Raw genomic sequence first — 26,625 nt, 5'->3', positions numbered from 1 at the left:
GGAAGGAACTTTCTGGTTCAAGAAGTAACTACATAGTTGTCTTATTTACATATTTAGTAGCTTTTTTTCTGGTTGCTTCAAATTGTTACATCAGCACTACTTGCTTGTGATTATAGAAAACGCAAAAAAGCGCAACTACCATACAAAATGCTAAAGGTCAGGTTGACTGTTTCTATCCAACTACATTAGGCTTTATTCACACATCGATGATTTGTTAAATACGAATCGTGATTTATAACGGAATTATTAAAATTTTTGTTTAATTTAAGAATACGTAAAGATACGTTTAATTTATCAGCACGGTTGATAAACATTTACGATTTTATATGATATACTTTTTTTTTATATACAACTTAGAATGGCAAGCTGACGGCCCACTTGATGGACAGCGGTAATCGTCGCCTATAGACATGAGCAGTACCATGGACATAACAGAGTATACTGTTTCGCCCATGATACCCCCCATGCGTTGCCAGTCCTGAGGACTCAGGTGTTATTCCTCTGTACCCAGTAAATTCACGCCATATCCCGCCCTTCAAACCGAAACACAGCCATGCAAACACGAACTATTTCACGGTTGAAACACGAATGGGACAGAGGAACCCAAGCAATCGACTTTTATACAAAGTCTCCCTCTGGTACTCTTGTTAATCATGAAAAATTACGAAAGTAAAAATAAAAATCCCATAACAATATGTTACAATGTTTAACGATTCATGATTTAGTTTTAGTAAGCATTCAAAATTATTGAAATACTAATTAATATTATTATAATTGTGAAAGTGATTTTGTTTATCAAAGGGTACCGAATACTTATTCGTTTTGACGCCTTAAAGGCTTAATTAATCGTAATCAAAATTAACATTTGTTTAAGCCAATTACTATAGATATGCTAAGCACTAGTAGGTACTATTTATTTTGTACGCGTAAAATAAAAAAAGCGAATAATGAAGCGAAGAATGAATGTTTTAAATAATTAATCGTCATTAACGAATGTACTGTGTGAATGGGTCATTATGCTTTGTTATGCGAACCGACAACAGATACAACGAAAATGTGGAATCTAGTGTAAAAATATTGAGAAAAAATGAATTCCAAAAGTCTTCTATCTTTATTATACCCATAGACGGTCCACTTTCATAATTCATCTCACGCTTACACACTGGAGACCTATTATATCATCTGTGAGCATAGTTTGCCGTTTATGTATGTACTCTGTGGACTCTGGGATTTTCTATCAGTCTGTATCGGATATATATTAAGTTTCCCCTGATATTTGGATTTTCCTACTTCTGCATTGTATGCCTGTTTTATTCTTAGATTAAAAAAAATCATAAATTGGCATTGTAAAAGAGAAAAAACTTAATACAAGTCAGAGCATATAGAAGGTAGATCATTCACCTATACAATATAAGCTCGAAGTAGATTTGGCGGAAGAGGGATAAAAATAAGTGATGATTATTTTTATTTGGATTTCATTTTAAGTTAATATATTTGGTTGGAATTAAGTGTGATTTTCCTGGATATAACTTAAATTGGAAAATACCACAGAGTTGCATATTTGTCAAGTAATTTCGTTTTAAACATTTGTTTCTTTAAATATAATCATCATCATCATCATCTAAGCCATTATCTATCCATTGCTGAATATAAACATCCTCCATAGACTGTCATAGGAAATGAAGAAATGGCTGGTCCTGAGCCACCTACATCCACTGACTCCTTACAATGTCTTTAAAACAGTATTATAGAGCAATCAAAAATACTTTATACAAGATTTAGTAGCAAAAATATTTTATTTCATCCAAATATAGTTCTGAACGTCTATGAATTGAATTTGAAATACGAAAATGAGTACGTGAATTTTTGAAATTTTTGCAACTTCAGTTCCATATAAATTCGAAACTGTCACATGTGAACATTTACGTCATACGTACACCAGTTTAAGTATTTTCAGGTCACGATTTTGTGATATCATTTCCAGTAAACGCAAGTACTTTATATACTAGGTTTAAAGTTTTATTTTTCTTCATATGTTTAGTTTTATTCGATTTTTAGATGACTATTATTCGTCGTTGTATAAACTAAACTGTTCGAGGCTTGACAATATTATTTTTATCAGTTACTTTACTTTTTGTTTAGATATAAACACATAATTGCGTAGGAAGACCAGGTCGAAATTAAGCTGAATTAAAAGTACGTGCATTTAGATGACTTAAGACAAAAAATGGTCATGCAAATTAGAGTGGCGGCAACTAATTAAATTTGTGTGTAAACCTTGTTGTTTGTTTGTGTACAAAACCCAATGCAAGTCTGAGCGTACTGGTTTCTATATGTAACCGAGGTAATTTGGAATTATTTGTTTTATACTAAGGTTTATTTGTGTGTTAGCTTGATTGGTAGAATTTTTGGAGATTTTTTTAATGGGTAAGGATAAAATGGTAACTCGGCCTGCACCATTAATATACGCCGGCGAGGCACTATTGAAAGGTGATAGATGGACGAAAGTATGTAGTAAGTAGGTCACAGTTAGTTCATCGTGACGAATTCCACTACAATTAATTAACTTTGATGGTTTCTAGAGGAAACCGCGTGGAGGTCGACCTTATAAAATATGCTGCTAGCAAGGGGACTATTATACCCCCTTACTAATAATCCCTTTTCTCTCATATTAAGTTTAATTTTTTTGTCTTCATATAATATAATATATATGCTCGTGTTCATATAACATATTTTTTTCAGGTACTTAGGAATACGAAATCCGTTGAAGAGCAGGCATCATTCTACCAAGAGGGTGGTACTTATCAAGATAGCTCTCGTCTGGTTACTCAGCATGTTTGTGTCGAGTTCTATTACGGTTTTGGGTAAGTACTATGCGTATTCTTTAAATAACTTTTAATTTTAACTTTCAATAACCAGTGACAAATGTTTATCTTATTAATTTTATTTTTATTACTGTATTGTTTTTGGTATAGAATGTAATGTCAAAGGCTAATTAAGACGATAATAATGCTACTTATATCTATTAACAACAAATGAGTATTTTTATCCACGCGTTATCTTTTTCAGTAAAGTAAAACGTCCTATTTATAACTATAAGATATAAAAATATATAAAAATAAAATGAAATAAGAAGTTATGTTTTCCTTTTCGGCGTCAATTCATTTATATATTTAAACAAATTAGACTGGCAAACAAGCTGACGGTCCACCTGATGGAAATATATATTTACCAAATTCAAATTTATTTAGTTGTCTATGTTTAATTGAGTAACGAACATTCAAAAATCTTTTGTTTCTCTAGTTGCAGTGCAGTGTTTTTAGAATAATCACAGTACAGCTATTAATAAAAGTATATTTTGGTACACATTATTCTCACAATCCTTTTGTTTGGTTTATAAATAAAACATATTATTTTCAAATGAAGTGCACCTAAAACAAACATTTCGTCCTATGAGATTCTAAAGCTTGAAGTTTCAAACTACAGTTACCCTTGAGTCTTACCCCACATGTAACTTGGTAATAGTTCCTAAAGAGCCCCAAAACGATGGTTTCATAAGCTTTGCCACAAAGTTTTCACACTTTTATTGCTAAACTAGTGATCCACTCCAGCTTTGCACGGATAGATAGAAAGATAAACTAGCATTTTATATCAGCTTTAATAGGCAAATTTTTGTTACTTTGGATTACGTTATTGTAATTTTTTTAGGAATCTTTTTTTTTTTTTTAATAAAAGTATATGTCTCATGTCACTTGCTGATAATGTATGTAGCTTTGTATTGATGAAAGAATTTTTAAAATCAGTTGAGTACTTTTTGAGTTTATCTGTTGTAAACAAATAATCAAAATTTTCCTCTTTACACGTAATATTATACAAATATCCGTTAATCTAATATTTTAATTAGATAATTTTGCAAAATGATTGTTTATTGGACTATTAAAAATAAATTTATAATAATTTTAAGTGTAATTCATATTATTGGTTCTTATAATAAAGGTTTTGCTCTGATATAAAATTAACATTTTACTTTTAAAGATAAAAGGGAAATAGCGCCTGTTTTAGTAGATTGATACTTGGTATTGTAGATTGTTTTCCGATAACGTTATATAATTATATCGTTAATAGTAATTCGTTTTTTAAATTCTTTTGAAAATATAGTAGTGTTTGTTTCAGTCACAGATAATATAACTTTCAATATTTTTATCACATTATTTTATTATAGATTATAGTGACCGTTTACTTAGGCTTTATACAAATTTAAATTCGTGAGATAAAAAAATATATAAGATTATGTTTCCTTTAAAAAGCTAAAAGCTGTTTGTTTTACAGCAAAATCTACTTATATTCTGAGACACAAATCTGCATTCTTAATTAAAATATATTAAATCTATTAACAAAACATGCATTTTATTAGTTTTAAAATATGAACATTAAAATTATTGTTTTATTTAAAATGTTATTTTTAGCTGTTCTATTTAAGTCGCTGCTTTTTTTTTATAATATACAAATTCAGTAACTATCGATCGCATATCTGTTTTGAAATATATAGACTCGGCATCCCATTTGTTCGTGTTTGTATTATAAAAAATCCTGATTCGGAATCAAAGTGGGTGCCTTTATAGAATCGACGTATTAACTATTCACATTTTGTTTTCCCAAGAAAGAGTTAGTCGTGTGCCCTTGTGAATATAAAAGTCACTTTATGTATGCATTGAGAAAATATTCTCAAAATCAGATGGAAATATTGTTATGGTATGTAGACGTAGAGGGAGACTTTGTACAAAAGTCGTTTGTTTGTTTGGGAACCTCTGTCCCATTCGTGTTTCTACCGTGAAGCAGTTGTGTTTGTATGGCTGTTTCGATTTGAAGGGTGGGATATATATATAATGAATTTATATATATATATATATATATATATATATATATATATATATATATATATATATATATATATATATATATATATATATATATATATATATATATATATATATATATATATATATATATATATATATATATATATATATATATATATATATATAATAATACTTTTGTACAGTCTCCCCTTACGTCTACATACCATAACAATATTTCCATCTGTACCATCATATATATATATATATATATATATATATATATATATATATATATATATATATATATATATATATAACTAGGGAATAAAAAACGTCATTAAGAGTTTACGCCAACTATCGCTACTCTCAACATGAGATATATGTTACGTATCTATACACCATATGTTTATTACCAAAAACAATATTTCTGCGGTGTTGTTATTCACAAACAGAATATATTTCCTTCATCCGGAACATCAAACATCCTGTTGCAAGGGATGTAAATTAACAAGAAAAAAAAATCTCTCCGTAACAACATAATTTTATTCAAAGTCAAATAATTTTATTTGAAATTTTTTTTAAATAAATTCAAGATTGAAAAATTTACCTCCTGGCAGCTCGTTCCAGTGGGATTTGAACCTAGATTTCTCTCGAGCTTGTTTTCAGTTTGTAAATTTATCAATCATTTTTTAAAATATCATTACGCCTAATATTGGTACTATCTATCGATGTTTTAGCGAATAATAAACAGTGGGTTTGAATCCCGAAATGTCTATTACAAGGAAATGGACATAACAAAATATAATCTAATTAAGAAACTTTTTCTTTTTGAAGTCGGTTGAAAATCACAGTATTGGGGAAAGTGTTTTTTTTTTATACAACTTAGAATGGCAAATAAGCTGACGGTCTACGTGATGGAATGTGGTAACCGTCGCCTATAGACAAGAGCAGTACCATGGACATAACAGAGTACACTGTTTCGCCCATGGTACCCCCCATGCGTTGCCATTCCTTAGGAGTCAGGTGTTATTCCTCTGTACCCAGTAAATTCACGCCACGTGTCACGTAATATCATAGAATGAATAAGAGTACTAAGTAATATAAGAACATCATGTGGTCCCGGCAAAGAATGGACCACCCCTTTCTATCCCGTAATATCTTTAGTTGTATTTTACAATAGACGATTATTTGCAATTTGTCTGTGTTTTTTAAGTAACTCAAGAAGAAGAAGGTTTACAATTCGACTGACTTTTTTGCGACTATTTAATATTATGTTACACAATTACTTCGCCAATTCTGAACCGATTTTCATGATTCTTTGTAAACGATAGGGTACACTTCTGTGTGAGACTTATTTTAATCGATGTGACGATTGAGTCGTTGCGAAGTAAAAAATAAAATTGCATGTTTCGACACAAAGTCTATATTATAAAGAAGCAATATCCACAATATAGAATATTTACGAAACAAGTTGTTGTCGAATAAAAGAAAACAGATATAAAGTTAATAAATAGTCTCTGTTTATTTATATCTTCACGCCCTTTGGTCTTGGTATATGCAATTTATCTCCATCTAACCAATTTAATGATAATGTAAACAAAGTATGTATGTATATATAAATAAAATAAATTTCCTCCTGACTATAGTCCCTACTAGTATATAGAAAAAAGGAAAGATTATCACTATAAACAATTAAAAAATATATGCTCACGATTATAATATTTAATGGTGTAGTCAGAGATTCTTTTTTAATGAATGATAATGGAATGGTATCCCTGCCCGCGCTATTGGTACACTCTAGTGGAAGGAAGTTATTTAGTTCATCATGAAGAATTCTAAGAGGATTAATCACGATGGTTTCTAGGGGAAGGGGGGGGGGGGTTGTTGTTAGAAAGTTAGTTAGTTGTTGTTGTTATTGGCGTTTTCCATCACCAGCGGGTTGGTCGGATTAACATTTACATACAATTTTTGGTGTAGGCTAAATTCAATTTTACGATATTTGCAGTCTTTTAGTTAGATCTAGAAGAGTGACGACTTTAAAGTGTTCCAGAGCATTAAATGTAAGTAATTTCAGGCGAAATATGGATTATTTATAAATTTTATTATTGTTTTTAAAACGATGTATACTATGACATCGTATTAAAAATAAAAAATAAATACAGACATAGAAACACGTATATAGATGCGTGCTTCTTCCGAGCGCCCCTATGTTCCCTGAACAAGAGACTTTATACAAAAGTCGATTGCTTGGGTACCTCTGTTCCATTCGTGTTTCTACCGTGAAGCAGTTGTGTTTGCATGGCTGTGTTTCGGTTTGAAGGGTGGGATATGGAGTGAATTTACAGGGTACAGAGGAATAACACCTGAGTCCTCAGGAATGGCAACGCATGGGGAGTATCATGGGTGAAACAGTATACTCTGTTATGTCCATGGTACTGCTCCTGTCTATAGGCGACGGTTACCACTTTCTATCAGGTGGGTCGTCAGCTTGTTTGCCATTCTAAGTCGTATAAAAAAAAAATAACAAGACTTTTGGATGAAGAAGAAACAATTGTTGGACACGACAAACACAGTAAGTTCGTTAAATCCCCGTTGTGCATGCGTACAGAGATCGAGATATATGTTCAGCTGTGGGCAAAAGATAGATTTTAATGATTATGATTTACAAGTTTTTTTTTATCTATTGTATTTCTTTCAGAAATTAGAAAAAAAAAATTAAATAGTCTATACTCGTATGTTAAGCTAAGAATTCCATTAAGAATTAAAATCGTGACCCAGAATTAAAATATTTCTGTTTCGGGCATTATATTATCATCTGTACCTTTGTTAAGGTGAGTTTATTGCCTCTTAGTGCTTTAACGGCTTAATGAATCACTATGAAATTTGGTATGTATTATATAAGATGGAGAAGGACATAGGAGGAATTTTTATCTCGATTATTATTGAATTCAATTTATATGTTATTATGCTATGAACTAGAGGTAGGTAATATATAGCAATATGTATATATACTTGTCCTATTGGATAAGTATGTTATAAGTTTTGTAAATTTATTAATAAAAGTCTGTTATCCAAAAATAATTATAAATAACAGACTTTTAACATTCGAAAATAGATGTACGACCGATATAGGTGATATTGAAATGAGTGATGACCTTTTTTCTGCTAGTGATGTCCAAAGGAACTCAATATTTAGATATTGGATCGGTATCTATACTATAAATATGCGACAGTTACACTTTCCATCAGGTGGGCCGTCAGCTTGTTTGCTCTTTCAAGTTGTATAAAAAAGATTAAATTATAAGATACTTTTATTCTAATTCACACGATCAATGTTGTACTTTTTTTAGTGTTTCTTTTGCAGTTTTAAGACACAGTTCTAAGTACAGTTATATAGATATTTGTTACTCAATCAAGTTCATTTTTTTATACAAATTTCAAGGAATACTGAAAGTCAAGAGAAATAAAAGAATAAAAGACAAGGCAAAGCTGTATATAGCTTTGACTGATAAATTTATGTTTGTGATAAAATGATTCAATTATCATCAAAAATATATAGCAAATGTCAACTCAGAATAGCGTGATGAAACGTGAATAAAAGCGTCGCCGCTTTTTCTAGCAACTATTGTGTACATGGACGTATAAATTAGTTATGAAGAGTTATTTATTGTTTTATAAAAAGAAAACAATATATCGGCCTTGACAAAATTAGTTTAAGACTAACTTGTGAGTTAAATATTGGTAATTGTTAAAACAATTCACAGCTAGTAATATTTCGCAAGAAGATTTTTGCTTTTTTGCAATTTCTCTAATCTTAGAAATTCGCCATGGCTTTGTTCCAATACACAGAAAGATAAATTAGTATGTATATAACGTTAAGTTTTTAAAATCTTGGATTGTTATTTTATTTTTCGTAGGAATTTCTTAATTTTTTTAAGCAATATACGGCCTATGTTATTAATAATGTATATTTTTATAAGTGAAAGATTTTTTTGAATCAGTTAAGCAGTTTATTGAGTTTAGCCATTATAAATAAACATACAAAAAAACAAGTCTTTCTTCTTTATAATATTAGTATAGATTGTGGAGTTACAAGATCTATATAAAGCAATAAAAATATATATTTTTTAATTTGTACAATTAATTAAAAAATTATAGACTGATGGACGATTTTTTTTAATGGATGATAATAGAACGGTATTTTTTTATATACAACTTAGAATGGCAAACAAGCTGACGGTCCAACTGATGGAAAGTGGTAACCGTCGCCTATAGACATGAGCAATACTATGGACATAACAGAGTATACTGTTTCGCCCATGATACTCCCCATGCGTTGCCATTCCTGAGGACTCAGATGTTATTCCTCTGTACCATGTAAATTCACGCCATATCCCACCCTTCAAACCGAAACAAAGCTATGCAAACACAACTGCTTCACGGTAGAAACACGAATGGGACAGAGGTACCCATGCAATCGACTTTTGTACAAACTCTCCCTCTGGTAAATTGAATGATCGATCACTTATGTCATTACTAAAATTTAAATCCTATCTATAATTATAGATGAAATATTTGACGGATCACAGTTCACTGCGCATATGAAAATGTGCTCAGCGAACTGTGGCCAACATACACTGATTATATTTGAATAACGTGGTAGGGGACAAACATACATCCATCCGACAAATTAATTTGATTTGTTAAAGGTGTTTACCATTACGGAATCGCAAAAGAGAGGGAAAATTAAATTAATAGAATTTTTGGATCACAACATAAGACTTTTAAGAGAAACTGCTAAATAATATAATGCTTGAAGATGAGTACTTCAAGGGAACTATTCAACATCAAGCATTTTATTCTAGGTAAAGATACTTGGTCTTGTTAGGAATGCGGACTACCAGTCTCATTGCTAGCAATATACCCTGCTAGGTCGACCTTCACGTGGTCCCCTCTAGTAACCGTCGTGCTGAATTCCAGGTTTATTCATTACGATGGACTAATTGACCTACTTGTATCTTTTCATTTTCACCTATAATCCCTCATTGGTGCCGCCCCCCGTTCAGCGTATACCGTTAGCGCAGGCGGGTTTACTATTCCATTATCATCTATAAAAAATATCAGAAGCAATAATAGAAGACAATGATAGAGAAAGAGAACAAAAGATGTTATAAAATAAATAAATAGAAAAATATGGTGGTATTTATTATACGCCATAATTATTACATTAGGAGGAGGGAAAGGGATTGTTAGTAATGGGTTCTAATTAACCCACTGCTAGCAATACACCCTATTGGGTCGATCTCCACGCGGTTCCCCCTGGAAACCGTCGTGATTAATTCTAGTAGAATTCGTCATTATGAGCTAACTGACCTGTCTTTTCATCCTCACCTGTCATCCCTCCCCGATTCCCTGCCAGCGTATCCCGATAGCGCAGGCGGGGTAACTATTCCATTATCACCCATTTAAAAAAAAACATACCTACTTATTGGTAACGACGAATTCTACCTACAGTTAGTTTGCATAATCACAGAACGATGTGAAATGCCGAACGTATTAAAATTTTTAACTAGCTCTCCGAGTTGGGCTTCGGACATAAAGAGAAAGGGTAACTTTTCCAAGAAAAAATGAAATAATTAAGTTCATAACTCGGTACCTATTTTTATTTTATTTGTTTTACGCAAGAGGGGAAAATATTATTAATAGAATAGAATTAATACAATAATGTTACGGCGGATAAAGAAGACGGAATTTGTATAAAACTATTACGAAAGCAAGACCTTTCGATAGAAAAAATCATTAAGCTCAATCATTCGTTTTAAATTAGCAACGATATTAAGGGTGAAGTTTAAATTATGAACATTTTTAAGGGATAATTGAAAATCAAAACATAAAAATACATCTTATTTATATGATGAAATTGTAACTAGGCGATATCTGTACATGGAATGGATGGAAGATATTTAAAAAAAAATGAGGGGAAGAGATTTAATAAGACTAGTGTTAATTAAAAGAAAAAAAAATTAGGACATGTATTTGTATTTGTAGGTGTGTTTGTTTCAGCATCACGTGTGTTTCTAAAATTTCTAAATTAAATAAAAATAAATATATACGTAGTCGTGTGGTCTCAGAATGGGCTACTCCTTCCTTTCCCGTAAGTGTCATAGGAGGCTAAGGGAACTAAGGGAACTTAATGGTAGAGAGATGAGTAACAGCGTCCCTATTAAAACAACATCAAAGCTTAACTGCGTTTGCCAACCCGTCCGCCAAGTAAGGCGACTACTGGCAAACCTTCCAAAGAGGAGGTAGAACAGTAGACAGTTAAATATGGGAGTTATGTAATACGAGTATGTTAAATAAGATTCTTTAGGGAGAATGTTCTGTTTGAAAGGAAAAACACGCATTTAAATGGATAATAATAAAATCAATTACATTTATATATACACACAAGAAACGTCGTAAAATCGAGAATCTAATTCCTTCGAAGTTGGTTGACAAATTACGCAGAGGAAGGTTTACGTTAGAAATCGCAAAACATCAAGCGAAATTCGATATCAGAAGAAATGACAACACTAAACGAGAGTAATTGATCGTGAATCGAAGTGATCGAAACGAATAAAATCTGTTTCTTGTATTTCTTGAGAAAGTTTGATCGTTTATCAAGTAGGAGAATTTAACGGGACAGTTTATAAAGTGACTTGTAGACTTATGATTTCTAGACGAAAATAATTCAAGATATTATTTCAATAAGTTCATATTCATTATCATTACTGTGTTCACGATTTCGTTCGCATTTTGAAATAAATTTTGGGTAATAGTTATTGTTATACGAAAAAAAAAACCACCGACTTCAATCGTGGCAAAACCAGACAATTGAATCGAATGTGGGATCAATAATGTATATTGAATCTATGAGCAAATAAGCATTATTCATTCGTTCACTCATTTGTTACTAGAGGGAGACTTTGTACAAAAGTCGATTGCTTGGGTACCTCTGTCCCATTCCTGTTTCTACCGTGAAGCAGTCGTGTTTGCATAGCTGTGTTCGGTTTGGTTTGAAGGGTGGGATATGGCGTAAATTTACAGGGTACAGAGGAATAACATCTGAGTCCTCAGGAATAGCAACGCATAGGGGGTATCATGGGCGAAACAGTCTACTCTGTTATGGCCATGGTACTGCTCATGTCTATAGGCGACGGTTACCACTTTCCATCAGGTGGGCCGTCAGCTTGTTTGCCATTCTAAGTTGTATAAAAAAAATTATTCATTCATTTTTCATTCATCACTCCCTCGTTTATTTACCAATTCGTTTATTCGCTTATTCGTTAATACGCTTATTCATTCATTCATTCAATTGAATGATTGATTTATCTATAAGACCGTCTACTGATGTTCAACGGTAGATCAAATCAAAACTCGAATAAACTATTAAATTCTTTGATTTATTACTAATACGATTTAGAGAGATTTAGATAAAAAAATTTAGACAAAACTTATTTACCTTTTAATTAAACTCTATTGAAACTGTCTACAGTACTCACAAAGGAGTAACGATTGTGTAATGATTATACTTGTAAGTATAGTATTATTGTCTGTTTGTTAAATTTTAAAGAGTAGTGTCTTTAATTTGCCGAAAAAATATTTATTAAGATTCAAGATTTTCAAGATTCAATTAATAAAAATATTATTAATTAATTACTTAAGTTAATTAATTAAGTAAGTACAATTAATTAAGTAATAAAAATATTATCATTTATTATCTAACCATGTAGAAAATAAAGGCCAGTTTTCAAAATCACTGGTTTGAGCTCTATGGAAAAATATTGTTAGAAATTTTGTTACTTTACAAATAAGGTGTAAAGTAGAGGGTACTTAAGCGAGAACCCATTAACCTTAGCCTTTTCTGTCTTAAGCGCATTTCCCTTTATCTCACAGAAGAATTATTATCCGTTTTGAAATTACATTATAATGAACATCTTGGGTAGAACAGTATATCTTATGTAACAGTATTAAACTTTTTAGCGTCTCAGATGGATTTATTTAGCAGATAACTTGTATCTTCTATTTATTTAATTGATTACTACATTAACAATTTTTTAACAGAATAAAGCACATTATAATATTTTAAGATTATTTGTCATAGTTGGAAATATTAAATTATTTAAGATTTTTTTCCATCAAAAACAAACCGATTTCAATCGTGGTTAAACCAGTAATTTGGATTTGAAAACTAAACCATTTAACCAAATTCTTTAAATTTCTATAGGACTAATCTGAAAATATATCCTTTTGCATAAAAAAAGAATTTTTCAATTCCAAAATGATTATTATAATTATGATACAGTAAATATTAGAAAAAAAATCAATCAAGTTGAGAGCTTTTAAAGTCGGTCATCAAATAAAGTACAATATAAATTTGCTAATTATCTAGTGGCACGGCAACTGCTAAAAAGCCAAGCGATCAAAAGGTTAATAAAAAAAAAAAACAACCAGCAGCCTATCGGACGAGGATTATTAACAAGGCTGTGTAAGCTATTAATATAAAGTAACCAAAAAATTTTTATCATCGTATAAAGCCAGTATCATAGTTTGGTTCAGAATTTTTCACATGCATATTTAAAAAGGACGAGGTTTGACATTTTTCGAGCTATTTTTCGTGTTCATATCTTGTGAAAGAGACGATCCATTATTATTTTTAAATTTAATCTTCTTTTCATGTCATTTAATGTATTTTTACATATTTATAACCGTTGGATATTTGTGGTGACCGATTAAACATAAACGGTTACCTATTTTAATATTTCTTTGTATGTCAATCACCACTGTACATTTTGCTGTGAATTTTTATAAAGGTTACAACGAACAAAGACAATAATGACATATGGATAGACAGTTATGAAGGAAATCATACGTGTTCGTAAAAATGAAAATATATTTTTTTTCGGTTCTCGGTCAGACTAAGAGTTTTTCCAAAACATCTGTCTTTTGGATTGCGTCTCGACGTGTAAGTACGTTGTTTGGTGAACGGGATATGTTATTTGTGGATGGGAATTGTCAAGCTATAAATATCTGATACTGACATAGGAAAATACAAGCCCGAATGTACAAGTACCTTTATAAACATAAACAAAATTTCAAACTAATATTCGGCGAACATTCAGAAGTCTTTAAAACCTCGTTTCCCTAGGATTATATAAATAGACATTATTTGCTTCGTGAAGTATTCGGTTAAATTAGAAACGGTTTACATTAACACTTGTTGTATTCCGCGGCTTTCCTCGTCTACCTTAATTTGTTGAGTTATTGTATATATAACTCAGGACATGATCTATTTAATCTGATGATATATTGTCTAGTCGTTTAAGCTCGATTGAGTATTTAATATTAAAAATTTTACATTTAAAATATTAATGATTTTTGTCCGTCATTTTGTTTGTGTAACTACATAGGTTTGTTTTGATGGACTGGGATAACTCATATTTATAAGAATAGAAGTAGGATTTTGATGGATATCATATATATACAATGATGAGATATCCTTGCAAAATAATATTTTACTGATTTTTTTTTATACAACTTAGAATGGAAATAAACTGACGGCCCACCTGATGGAAAGTGGTAACCGTCGCCTATAGACATGAGCAGTACCATGGACATAATGGAGTATACTGTTTTGCCCATGATAACCCCCCCCCCCTCCCCCATTCGTTGCTGAGGACTCAGGTGTTATTCCTCTGTACCCAGTAAATTCACGCCATATTCCACCCTTTAAACCGAAACACAGCCATGCAAACACAACTGCTTCACGGCTGAAACACGAATGGGACAGAGGTACCCAAGCAATCGACTTTTGTACAAAGTCTCCCGCTAGATGTTATATTACGGAAGTCCATATGGTTATTTGATTAGAATTATTTTGTTTCATTCTGCTACTATTATGATAATATGTATGTAACTACCAACACTCAAAGATTGTCCACCATTATTACTACCAGAAGTTCCACAATCTTCCATAATAGCCATCATTCTCCGACCGCCATCCAATCCGAACGGTTAACATTAGGCTCCGAGCAGTGATCTCATAATTTGCCTGAAGATGCCTCGTTCAGAGATGAAACACGTGTCGCAAAACGTGCGTGAACAAAATGGCAGTTACATACATACTAATGGTAGCGGAATTTAACAATATAAATCTAATAATCAAACAACCATTAAAAATAAAATAATATTATAATAAAGTACTTATCAGAATAAACAATATGTTTACGTCTTTATGTGGTAGTTTGGTTAGCATTACGCCGTGTGTTCCGGCATAGCATAGGCCATTCCTTCCTTTTCCGAAGGTATAGTAAGAAGCGACTAACTTAACTTAAAGTTCAAGGGGTAGGCAGCAGCGTCTCTTTTAAAACATCTTTAAAAGCCTAATTGCGGTTGTCAACGTGCCTGCTAAACATGGCATCTACGGGCAAAACTCCTCTAATAGGAAAGGCTTATGTTCAGCAGTGGATAGTTAACGGCTGAAATAATAATAGAGGTATTATTCGACTTCTATCATTATGGAGAACTAACTACTTATTCAAATTGTATCCACATTTTGCCGAACATAGTAGCATCCAATGCGACAGAGGGCGAGCTTACCGTCATTATTTGGATTAACCAATACACCGCAATTTACTGTCTCTGTATAGCGTAACTATTGACTGGTAGAGAATGCTATCAGACATTAAGTCCACCATCTAGATATATTTTAATACAAGCAAAAATATAAATAAATAAATTAATTCGGTTTGTTGACACTGTTTTATTTCACTGGAGATTTTTTAGTCAGATATTAAAATTGACACAAAATATTTTGTGGAAAATTCCAACTCACGACCTTTGAAGTTCATAAGCCACGTAAGTATACCACAGCGTTTTCAATATTATCGCAAGTAAATGTTACCGCGCTAAATTTTTTGGTAATACCCTCTATATATTTTTATATACGTGCAACTTGACTTTATTATGCATATTGTTAACTACGGAGCTAATGAATATTCACGAACAATGTGAAAAATATCAGCGGTTTCGCTTACGGAAAACAGATTAACAAGTGTCACTTAATATTTTTTTTTTGTAATTTGAACTAGTGATTCCGCTCGACTTTGCACTGGTAGATAGTTTAAGGAAATAATATATACCCTATGTTATTCGCTGATAATGTAGCTGAAATTATTTTCAAAATCGGTTGTGTAGTTTTTAAGTTTATTTATTAACCCTCATCATTTCAGCCATTATCTGTTCACTATTCATAGGCCTCTCCATAGACTGCCGTAAAGAACGATTCTTAGCTGCAGGTTTATTTATTATAAACAATCAATTCTTTTCTCCTGATAATTATAATATAAATAAAACGGGTTTCGACTTTTAAGAGACAAAATGTGTCTACATTTTTAAATATACAAAACAAAGTCGCTGTCTATATCTGTCTATTTCTCCTGTTAATTCTAAACTGTACAATGAATTTTGATATGGAATTCACTGTCATTTAGATGTTTTTCTACCGAAGGTTTGTATGTACAACTTCTATCCGTGCAAAGCCAGGGCAGGTTGCTAGTGTTGTTTATAAGAATATTTATTTTATAAGTAGGTTGGTGTAGGCCTAATAACATTTATTTATTTTTGCCTTTTACCCACAATCATTTCTTCGTTTTCATTACTTCATAATTAGATTACGTGTATGCCAATTTAGCCCTTTGTGAGGAATTTAGCCAGGAATTAACTATGATGGATTCCAGAGCGGACAGACTGACCTGATAGGGTATTTTGTTAGTAATAGGGATTAGAGTCCCGTAACTAACAATCTCTTTCCCCATGGCGATTGGTTAAGCCGTTAAGGCGCCAAAAGGTAATAAACAAACAAACCCCAATATCGAATTTATAAACTTTGGCACTAGTAAAGAAAATATTAGGATAATTTTAAACAGCTAAATGATACATCTAAAGTATAAGTAAACTGAAGTGGAAATTGGTCAGTGGAATACTTCGGAGAAGGAACGTTCACGATTAGTTTTGGTAGTTATTTGAAGTGTATTGTAAAAGAATGTATAAGCATATATTATGTCAAATAAGATGTAATATAATATATAGCTAAAGGTATAAAATATAATGGAACAGACAATATAGTATGTAATAAAAGGGGAATAAATATATATGACATCATTTATATAAGTAAATCAGGAAAGATTCTGTGATGATATTGTTTTGTTACGAGAGAAATATTTAATATGACCAGCAATAGAGAATATATAATAGGAGTTAAATATTGTTATAATTATTGTGTTATTAACTGAAAAGGCAACAATTGAAAAACTTAACATCGATAAGTAGATTATGTTCTAATAAAAAAAAAAATATGGAAATTAGTAATAAATAGTGTTTTTTTTTATACAACTTAGAATGGCAAACACGCCACCTGATGGAAAATGGTAACCGTTGCCTATAGACATGAGCAGTACCATGGACATAACAGAGTATACTGTTTCGCCCATGATGAACTCATGAGAAGCGTTGCCATTCCTGAAGACTCAGGTGTTATTCCTCTGTACCCAGTAAATTCACGCCATATTCCACCCTTCAAATCGAAACACAGCCATGCAAACACAACTGCTTCACATTTGAAACACTATTAGTTGGTGTGCTATCATGTTATTTGAAATGCTATCATGTTATTTGAAATGTTCTAAAAATATTATTACTAATGTTATTACAAATGTTACTAGTAAAATTACTAGAAACGCTGCAAGAAACTATCATCATCATCTCAGCCATTATCTGTCCATTGCCGAACATAGGTCTCTCCCATAGACAGTCACAAGGAATGGTCCTGCATACACTGACTTCCTGCAATGCATCTGAGGTCGTCACTATATCTAGCGGGGGGACATCTTACGCTGCGTTAAGGCACTCAAGAACCTTTCTTCGCCATCGGTTGTCGGTTCTTCGAGCTACGTGATCAGTCCATTTCCATTTCCTTCGGTTATGTCGGTTACATTGATTATTTTGAGGATATATTACTGCGAGAAATATTAATCGTTAATTACTGAAAGTGTTGCAAGAACCGTTGAAATATTACTGTGAATGTCACTAAAATACTATTAGATTTTTAAACTGTTTTGTTTTTGTCAACAGGTCTTATAAACCGTACCAACATCATGCCAACCCCAGAGCTTTGTGTCATCAACAATCGTTTCTTCTGGATTTTTGGATCTCTAGTCGCATTCTATATCCCCATGCTGATGATGGTAGTCTCCTTTGCGTTGACGGTCCAACTTCTGAAGAGGCAGGCGAGGTTGGCTGCTACTCCTGTACCTGGCGGCATGCAAAGACGGTAAGTAACTAATTTAAATACAAGTTTAAGGTGGAAACAATTAAAAACTTGTTTAAAGACATCAAGTTTAAGTGAGGAACAATTGTTTAAGTACACTTGATAATGATGGGCCTTTTAGTTGTTCAATACAAAAGTTTTTGCTCTTGAAAATTGTTAACTTTTATTAGCATCTACATTCGTATTACTTTTAAGTGATTTTCATTTTCTTTCTATCTTATTCGCATCTAATTAATAAATACTTTTATCGATAGTCCCATTCGTAACCGTGAAGCAGTTGTGTTTGCATAGCTGTGTTTCGGTTTGACTGAATTTAACAGAGGAATAACACCTGATTTGGCAACGCATGGGGGGTATCATGGGCGAAACAGTATACTCTGTTATGTCCATGGTACTTATTCTATAGGCGATCTAATTTCTAATAATTCTGTATTTATATAAAATTTTATATATTATATTTATTATGTAATATCTCAATATTTTTAGTAGTATTATGTATTCGTTGATTTGATCAAAATCTTATATTTGAGAAAAACATTCTGTGAATTTAAATTGATTTTTGAGTTCTAATATATTGTATTAATAATCAAATACATATATATCTGTTAATTGTTCTATAGAATAAATAACTTAAAATAATGAAATAACATTATAATCAAAATCTGAATGAAATATTTGTGTAAATCCAAATTAAAGTCAGTTAACCTCACTTACCAATTTAAATACAATTATATTGCGACAATTTGGGCTCCATTCTAGTTTATTAACACCCTAATAACTCCTGGCCGGCCGCCAAAGCGGGGCTCAGCATCCATCACAATGAGACGAGTGAAGTACGACTATAAAGCAGCTCTCCAATTATCTTAGAGTAAATGGAAAAAAGATTTTTGCTTGCAACTCGATCATTGATATTACGAAAGTCCAAGATTTAAATGTTGTCGATTCCTCATCGTAATTAAGAAACTATAATCTATTACAATAGAATTTAATGAAAAGAGAAGGAAAACCATGTTTTGTCAAAATTAACACGGATTCTCTCTCAAAATAAAATGATTAACAAATCAAAACATTCAATTAACTTTCGATTTGTAATTATATATTCTATCCATTAGGATTACCAGACCGTTTTTGGTCATCTGTTTACATTTTTCTTAAATTGTAGTGAAACAAATTTTATATTTTTATAAAATTTATAAGAATTTATTGTATTACGTTTACCACAACGGCAACAGTCAACAAATGCCTTTGACTATTGTATTAAGATCTATAGTCGTGAGTATATATTTTTTTTTCTAAGAATATTTCGGTACGTTTAATTATAAATGCCACTGGTTAGAATTGAGCGCAAAATTTGGTTAAATGCGCTCTATTTTATTTCAGTTTTTAGCTTCTTACTGTGTATCTAGGATGTTTTTATATATCAATGAACTCGTTTTGAGTATTCAAATTGTTGAAATATCTACTATTTTTACCTCACTGAAGACAGGCGGGTAATGTTTTTTAAAAGTATATTTGTAAGTTGCCAATTGGCATAAATCTTAATAAATGGATTGTCATTAGTTTAATATAAATTGTAGGAGTATTACGTAATATCATGTTTCCACAAAACACAGGTAGTGTTACAGTTGTACTAGCTGTTGTCTGCAACTCGTACATGTGGATATTGGAAATAGAAAAATCAACGAAATAGAACACTTTTAAATTACTTTTCAAGATAAAACACACATACACACACACACACACATACACACACACACACACACAACTATGAATACTACATCCAATTTGGTGTTGTAGTTTTTGCGTGATGCCGGAACAAATATATGTATATACAAACAGACAAAAATAATTGAATTTCAAACGTGGAACCGTTTGTTCTTTTGCTTTGCAACGATCAGTTTTTGCTATGCAAATAATAAACAACACAATCTTCATAAAATTAATATTCGACCAATATTGGGATAAACATTGTGGATTGAAAAAAGAATTAGAAAAATAAAAGATCAGAATCAGTTGAGAATTGGCGTGGTAATGGCGTAATATGAGTCACAAAAGTACAGACAAACTGGGAATCTCCTTTTATCCTTTTGAAAGTCGCATAAATGACATGTACTTATTTATATTTTGTTGCTTGTTGGCTGAAATTTTATTACGTACTTCGAAACAAACTAAACACCACTATTGGCCAAAGCAAACAATTACATTAGGGTTTTACGGGCGATTATGTTTATGTTCGCATATATGTGGCTTGGAGCGTTTATTGCGTGTTTAGGAGTTTATTGTCCCAATCTGCTGTGATCTTGTTTACTGAATATCCCCGGAGTCCACTGACTTTTCCATTTGTTTCGGAAGCGGAATTAGCGAGTTAATGTTAAAATTTTTTTTTTTTTAATTTGTAGATACATATTAGGATAGTTGAAGATAACGGTTTCATTTCTTATTTCTTCGCCATTCAGGCATATCGAAATGCGCTATTTTTTGATATTTTTATCTATTGAAACAAATACATTTATAAATATAAACTACGGGTTCACTTCTAGCAAAAATTACAATGTAACATATTTTTTAATCTCTTTGTCTTTTTTCCTTTGGTTTTTATAAAAACGAAATATTGTAATATTTCTGCCTGTTTTTATTGTAATTTGCTGTTCTGATTTATCATCATAAGAATTAAATTTGTATAAATATGTATATTGTATTAAAGCAATAATGTTTATAAAAAGCTTTAAAGTGACGATGAAGTGCATCGTGACGAATTTATCAGAAATTCACCACGATGGGTTCCGGGGGAGATAACGTGAAGGTCGAAATAACATACCCTATATTTGTAGTAATGGGACCTCTAGTGCTGGTAATGTTTTTCTTCCAACAGGTTAACGTTTAGATAAAATAAGCATAAACCTATCTTACTATCTTATTATACGAGTATATTAGTAAGATAGTAAGATTAGTAATCGAGGCCAAACAATATTTTTTGTCTCTCTGTATGTTTATTCCGGTATCATGCAGAAATTACTTCATCCAATTGCATGTGGTTTGTATTTGTTTCTAAAGGTTTTGCATGAAAATTTAGTGTAGTTATATTTTATTTTCACCTACCTACTTCTAAAATCCACGCCTACGAAGTTGCGGCCAAAAGTTGGTTAACATAGCACAAGCCACTAGCCACGTGGCTCTTCCCATAAAGGACTCCGAAAATGGTAAAACATTTTATTCGTAGACAAAGTTTCTCTTTGTTTATATTATTATACAACACGTGTGTGTTACATTATGCAATTTTAGGGTAAGTAAATAAAATTATTTACACACTGGCAACCCGATTCGGTTTCGTACAGTTTTTTTTTTAATAAAATATACTCCATGTTTTATTTTCTTTTTTTTTTTTAATGGATGATAATGGAATGGTAACCCCACCCGCGCTATCGGTATACACCGGCGGAGCACCAGTGAAAGGTGACAGGTGAGGTTGAAGCAGGTCAGTTAGCCTATCTTGACAAATTCAACAAGAATTGTCCACGATGGTTTCCAGGGGAACCACGTGGAAGTCGACCTAATAAGGCATATTGCTAGCAATGGGGCTGTCAAACTCCATTACTAACAATCCCTTTCCCCCCATATACTCCATGTTATTCGCTCATAATGTAGCTAGCTAGGCAAAATTTTGATATTTTGGGTTACATTATTGTAATTTTCGTAGGGACTTCTAAGTTTTTGTAAATAAAATATATAGCGTATATTACACTTACAATGTAATTTTCTACAGGTGAAATAATTTTTAAAATTGGGTAAGTAATTTTTGAGTTTATAGATTACAAATAAAGAATCAATTCTTTTATCTTTATAATATTGATTTAGATGATTCCCCGAAAGACGAATGTTGTTACCAATTCTCGTTCTTAGGAATAAGCTTTTTAAATAAGAGAAAACATATGATTTTCATATAAATTTACTGTTTAACATTATTGTTGTCTACCTTTGTTATTTGCTCTCTATTATTTCAAAGTTATAAACGTACAATATGTATTGTTACGATAACCTTTAATGAAGTTACTCAAAGTACTGCATTTTGAAATGTAACCATATCACGTATTTGAATTTGATGAAAGACGTCCTTTGTTGGATACCCTTAAACAAATTCTTTGGTAAGTTAATTAACTTTATTTGAATATTAAAATTTAATATTGTACATCTGGCAGATGCAACATTTTATTTGGTTTTCTGTTGATGATTGTCACAATTGATGATTGTATTACAATATTTTAAAATATAATATAACGCTTTTTAAGATCTATTGTTAATATAATAAAACTGTAACTAGACATTGTCTGTACATGGTAGAAATTTTAGTATTATTAACACGAGTGGTCTTCAGAGGACTAATAAATATCAAGACAATTTTTTTTTAGATTATTTTTCTAATTTTTTGTTCTGATATCACATAAAAACTACAGAATCAATTACATCCAAATTTCACAGTTTTTTTCTGAAGGCGTAACTTAATATCTTGTGTGTTTTATTTTAGTTCGTCATCTTGAATTGGTCTATTTCGTTGATTTTCCTATATCCGAAATTCACGAAGAAGAAATAGTTTATTTTGTTCTCTGATCAGTCAATATGTTTCGATTACACTAAGTCATTATACCGCTACACAGGTAGCAATTATTCGTCACACGTCGGTTTTTAGTCGTCGACCCTAAAATTATTTTAAAGTGACGTCTCTTTTGAGTCGCATACGTCACCTTGCTACCTGAATAGTTACTTATATAATTCTATTAATGTTAATATAAAAACCCATGTACAGTTTATAAGTATTATATAAATAGTTATGAATATTTATCTAGTTATAAATACATAAAAATATCTAAAATATGTGTCTCAATAAAGACAATTCGGGATATCTTATTCTGAACAGGTATCGTTTTCAGTACAGTACTAATAAGGGTAAAGGACGGATAATCTCCATCCTCTGCGTCCAATGTTCACTACTAAGAGTAAAATATTTTATATAAATTATACGAACATAGTATTGTTTATTACGATATCTTTTGTCGTGATCTTGGAGGATTTGTCGGTTCAATTGACGCAGCCTTTAGCTCGCAGGACCAGAGGCTGCGTCAATTGAACAGTTTTTCATGACAAATCCTATTTTTAAAGTCTCTTCGATAAAGTCCTTTGAACACTCAAATGAGGTTTAAGTCTCTTTTAAATTTTCCTCATTTGATACGTAGTACGAGTTCTAGTGTAGTTTATGCAGCGTTGCCTGCATTTTATTTCTTGAACAGGAGAGCTATGTTTTTACCATGTACGTATAAAAAACACGTGTTTGAGTATCTTTGAACTAAAATAACGAATAAATATTGGATGAAATCAAATTCAGTGTTTTATCAGTGAAACGGACCTTTATTCCCAAAGAATTATGGGTCAGAAAATCGACAGAAAATTTAGAGATTCCCATAATAACTTAACAGTCGAATGCGCCGTGTCCCATTTTCCTTTGGGGGAAATATTCAGTTTTACTGGTACTGATAGCTTATCCGATGGATGGATGATGGTAGATTTAGGTGCAATGTTAGCATGGGAGTTTCAAAATGTTTTATCGTTTTTTGGCTAAGGTTTCCTTAGGGAAAATACTGGTGGAATATTTTGTAAAATTACAGTTGAATGTTAGTAATTTCCGGTAGGAGCTGAAATATGTTGAAAGGTTCAATTTCATGTAAAATTTGGTGTATAGATGGACCATAAAATATTCTAAATATTACATATGTTTATAATGTTATATTAATTAAGCCATTGGGTGTTAAGTTCGCTTACTTATATATTTGTGCATTGAAATTTAAATAAATAAAAATATATGGGTCATTTTGGTACTACTTTATGTGGTAAAAATCGGGGTTTTAAGATAATCGTTTATAAAGACGATATTTGTGATGCTGTTACAAGAATATTGCTATAGCAATAAAGGTCCAGGTTCAATTTTCGGTTCAGTCAAATGTAGGTCTCTAACTGGGACTTCATACAGTTTTAAATATAAGTCAAGGAACACTTAGGGGTATCAAATTCTAGAATAATTTAGATAGCTTTATTCAAATTTAGAAATTCCGTGAGAACGAAACTCGGCTACTGTGACGCTACTGAGATAGTAAAATTTAAATTCCATTTAAAATTTATTGTACAGGTAAAAACAAAAGTATGCCAGAGAAAAGGCTACAGAGCAAAGTGTGTTCTTATAAATTCTTTCTTTCTTTTTTCCTTTCTGTTCCATTTAATTTCAACATTCTCTTACAAAATAATATATTAGCGTAGTCTAAGCTTATAAAACTAAAATATGTTAACAATTCTAATATATGACGGGGTTAGACAGACACATTTGTACTGCTGACGAAATGGCATACGTAATACTCGACATAATCATGTTTTGAACATATAAGAATCCGAAGAAAAGTTCTTCAGTAGCGACCCTGTACGGGCAAATGTAGTGTAGCACGACCCCCAATGAGAGGAAGAGAAGACTTCAAATGCATTGCTGGGAGTCAATGGATGCAAGTGGCTCAGAATCGTTCCTTATGGCAGTCTATGGTGAAACCTATGTTCAGCAGCGGACAGATAATGATTCAGATGATGATTATGATGAACGAAAAGTAATGTACAGTGGTACCCTGCACTTTGGTTGTTTTGTTAAGAGAGGGACTGGCTGAAAAAAAACCAGCACTGTGCAGCTGTTCACTATGCGCTGGGACACTCACAGCATCAGTTGAGCCGGTTCCTTTTGTCAGGTGTGGGACACTTTTTGTATATGTTATTTATATTTTATATTGTAAGTTTACTGGCAATAAATGTTTCTATTCTATTCTATTCTATTCATGATAATAGAAATTGATTTGATTTCTTGCCAGTTTTTTTCAACATCAGAAAGTTAGTCGAAAATTTTAATTGACATTCAATTTTGCATTCGGTAGATATATATTCGGTAGACAGATAGAGTCGATGAAAAAAACAATTGCAATTTTTCTGATGTTGCCGGTGTCTATAATCTTTTACCATCAGGTGAACTGCATGTTCGTTTGCCCTCTATATTATAAAAAAAAAAATCGGTCAACATATCTCAGTTGGAGTCGCGAATAAAAACTAATATAGTAATAAACAGACTTTAGCAATGGACTGTGAATATCAAATGCTTACGGAGAGAAATGAAGCCAATATGATATTGTATTAACCCTTCAGCAGACACTCTTGCGTGACCCAATTCCTTAGCAATTTGCTTTTATCTATTTCATATCTGTTGTTATTTTTACAACTGAATTTACGAGCAAAACGCTGTCGTCAGTTCATAAAATATGGTTTTTAATATTCGTCTTTGTGCCTCTTTTGTTATTTGTGTTGTATTTTGTGTTGTGGCTTTTAAAGGATTACAGTAAACAGCAGGGAAATGGAATCTTTATATATCTCATATATGGGTAGCAAATATATATGTCATATACTATATCAGGTCTACGGCGTAGAATAGGCCACTCCTTCCTTTCCTGTGGATATCGTAATAGGCGACTAAGGGAGGACGTGAGATCGGCAGTAGCGCCCCTCTTAAAACATTTTTAAAGCTTAATTGCAATTGCCAATCTGCCTGCCAAACGTGGTAACTACTGGCAAAACTTCTAAGGCGAGGATTATGTTCAGCAGTGGACAAATAAAGGTTGATATGATGATGATACTATATTTTACTTATAAAATAAAATTAGAACTAGACGTTAGTGCATGGAATAAAGAAAAAAAATTACCAGAGGGAGTCTTTGTACAAAAGTCGATTGCTTGGGTACCTTTGTCCTATTCGTGTTTCAACCGTGAAGCAGTTGTGTTTGCATGGCTGTCTTTCGGTTTGAAGGGTGAGATATGGTGTGAATTCACTGGGTACAGAGGAATAACACCTGAGTTCTCAGGAATGGCAACACATGGGGAGTATTATGGGCGAAACAGTATACTCTGTTATGTTCATGGTACTGCTCATGTCTATAGGCGACGGTTACCACTTTTCATCAGGTGGGCCGTCAGCTTGTTTGCTATTCTAAGTTGTATAAAAAAAAACAAATGATGGGTCTATTTAATAACTATTCGTTGTGAAACAAAATATACACTTTGTATTAAGGATGAAGAGTTATATAGGCTACTTTATCTTAGTCGATAGCATATCCCGGTTACGTGGACGAAGTCGCGGGCAATAACTAGTATATACTAATATTATAAAGAAGAAAGAGTTGACTGCTTCTTTGTAATGGATAAACTCAAAAACTACTTCACCGATGATAATAATTCTTTCAACTATATAAAGCTATATTATCAGCAAATAACATAGACTATATATTATTGTTGTTATGTAGAATTGCTAGTAAACCACAAAGAAAGAACAGT

General features: G+C 31.9%; 1 protein-coding gene across 1 annotated transcript in view; it reads left to right on the top strand.

The window, feature by feature from the left end:
* Positions 1-26,625, top strand: part of LOC113522247 (5-hydroxytryptamine receptor 2B) — a 134,461-nt gene that overhangs the window by 85,285 nt on the left and 22,551 nt on the right. Inside the window, exons 4-5 of the mRNA XM_052897842.1 lie at positions 2,743-2,864; positions 18,030-18,228. Coding sequence (XP_052753802.1) covers positions 2,743-2,864; positions 18,030-18,228 — 321 coding nt within the window. The remainder of the gene's footprint in view (positions 1-2,742; positions 2,865-18,029; positions 18,229-26,625) is intronic.

The sequence above is a fragment of the Galleria mellonella genome, unplaced genomic scaffold, assembly GCF_026898425.1.
Source record: "Galleria mellonella isolate WM207_F2 unplaced genomic scaffold, CSIRO_AGI_GalMel_v1 utg38, whole genome shotgun sequence".
In the NCBI taxonomy this organism is placed as follows: domain Eukaryota; kingdom Metazoa; phylum Arthropoda; class Insecta; order Lepidoptera; family Pyralidae; genus Galleria; species Galleria mellonella.
The sequence above is the reverse complement of the archived record's forward strand: the minus strand, read 5'-3'. Positions and strand labels throughout refer to the sequence as shown.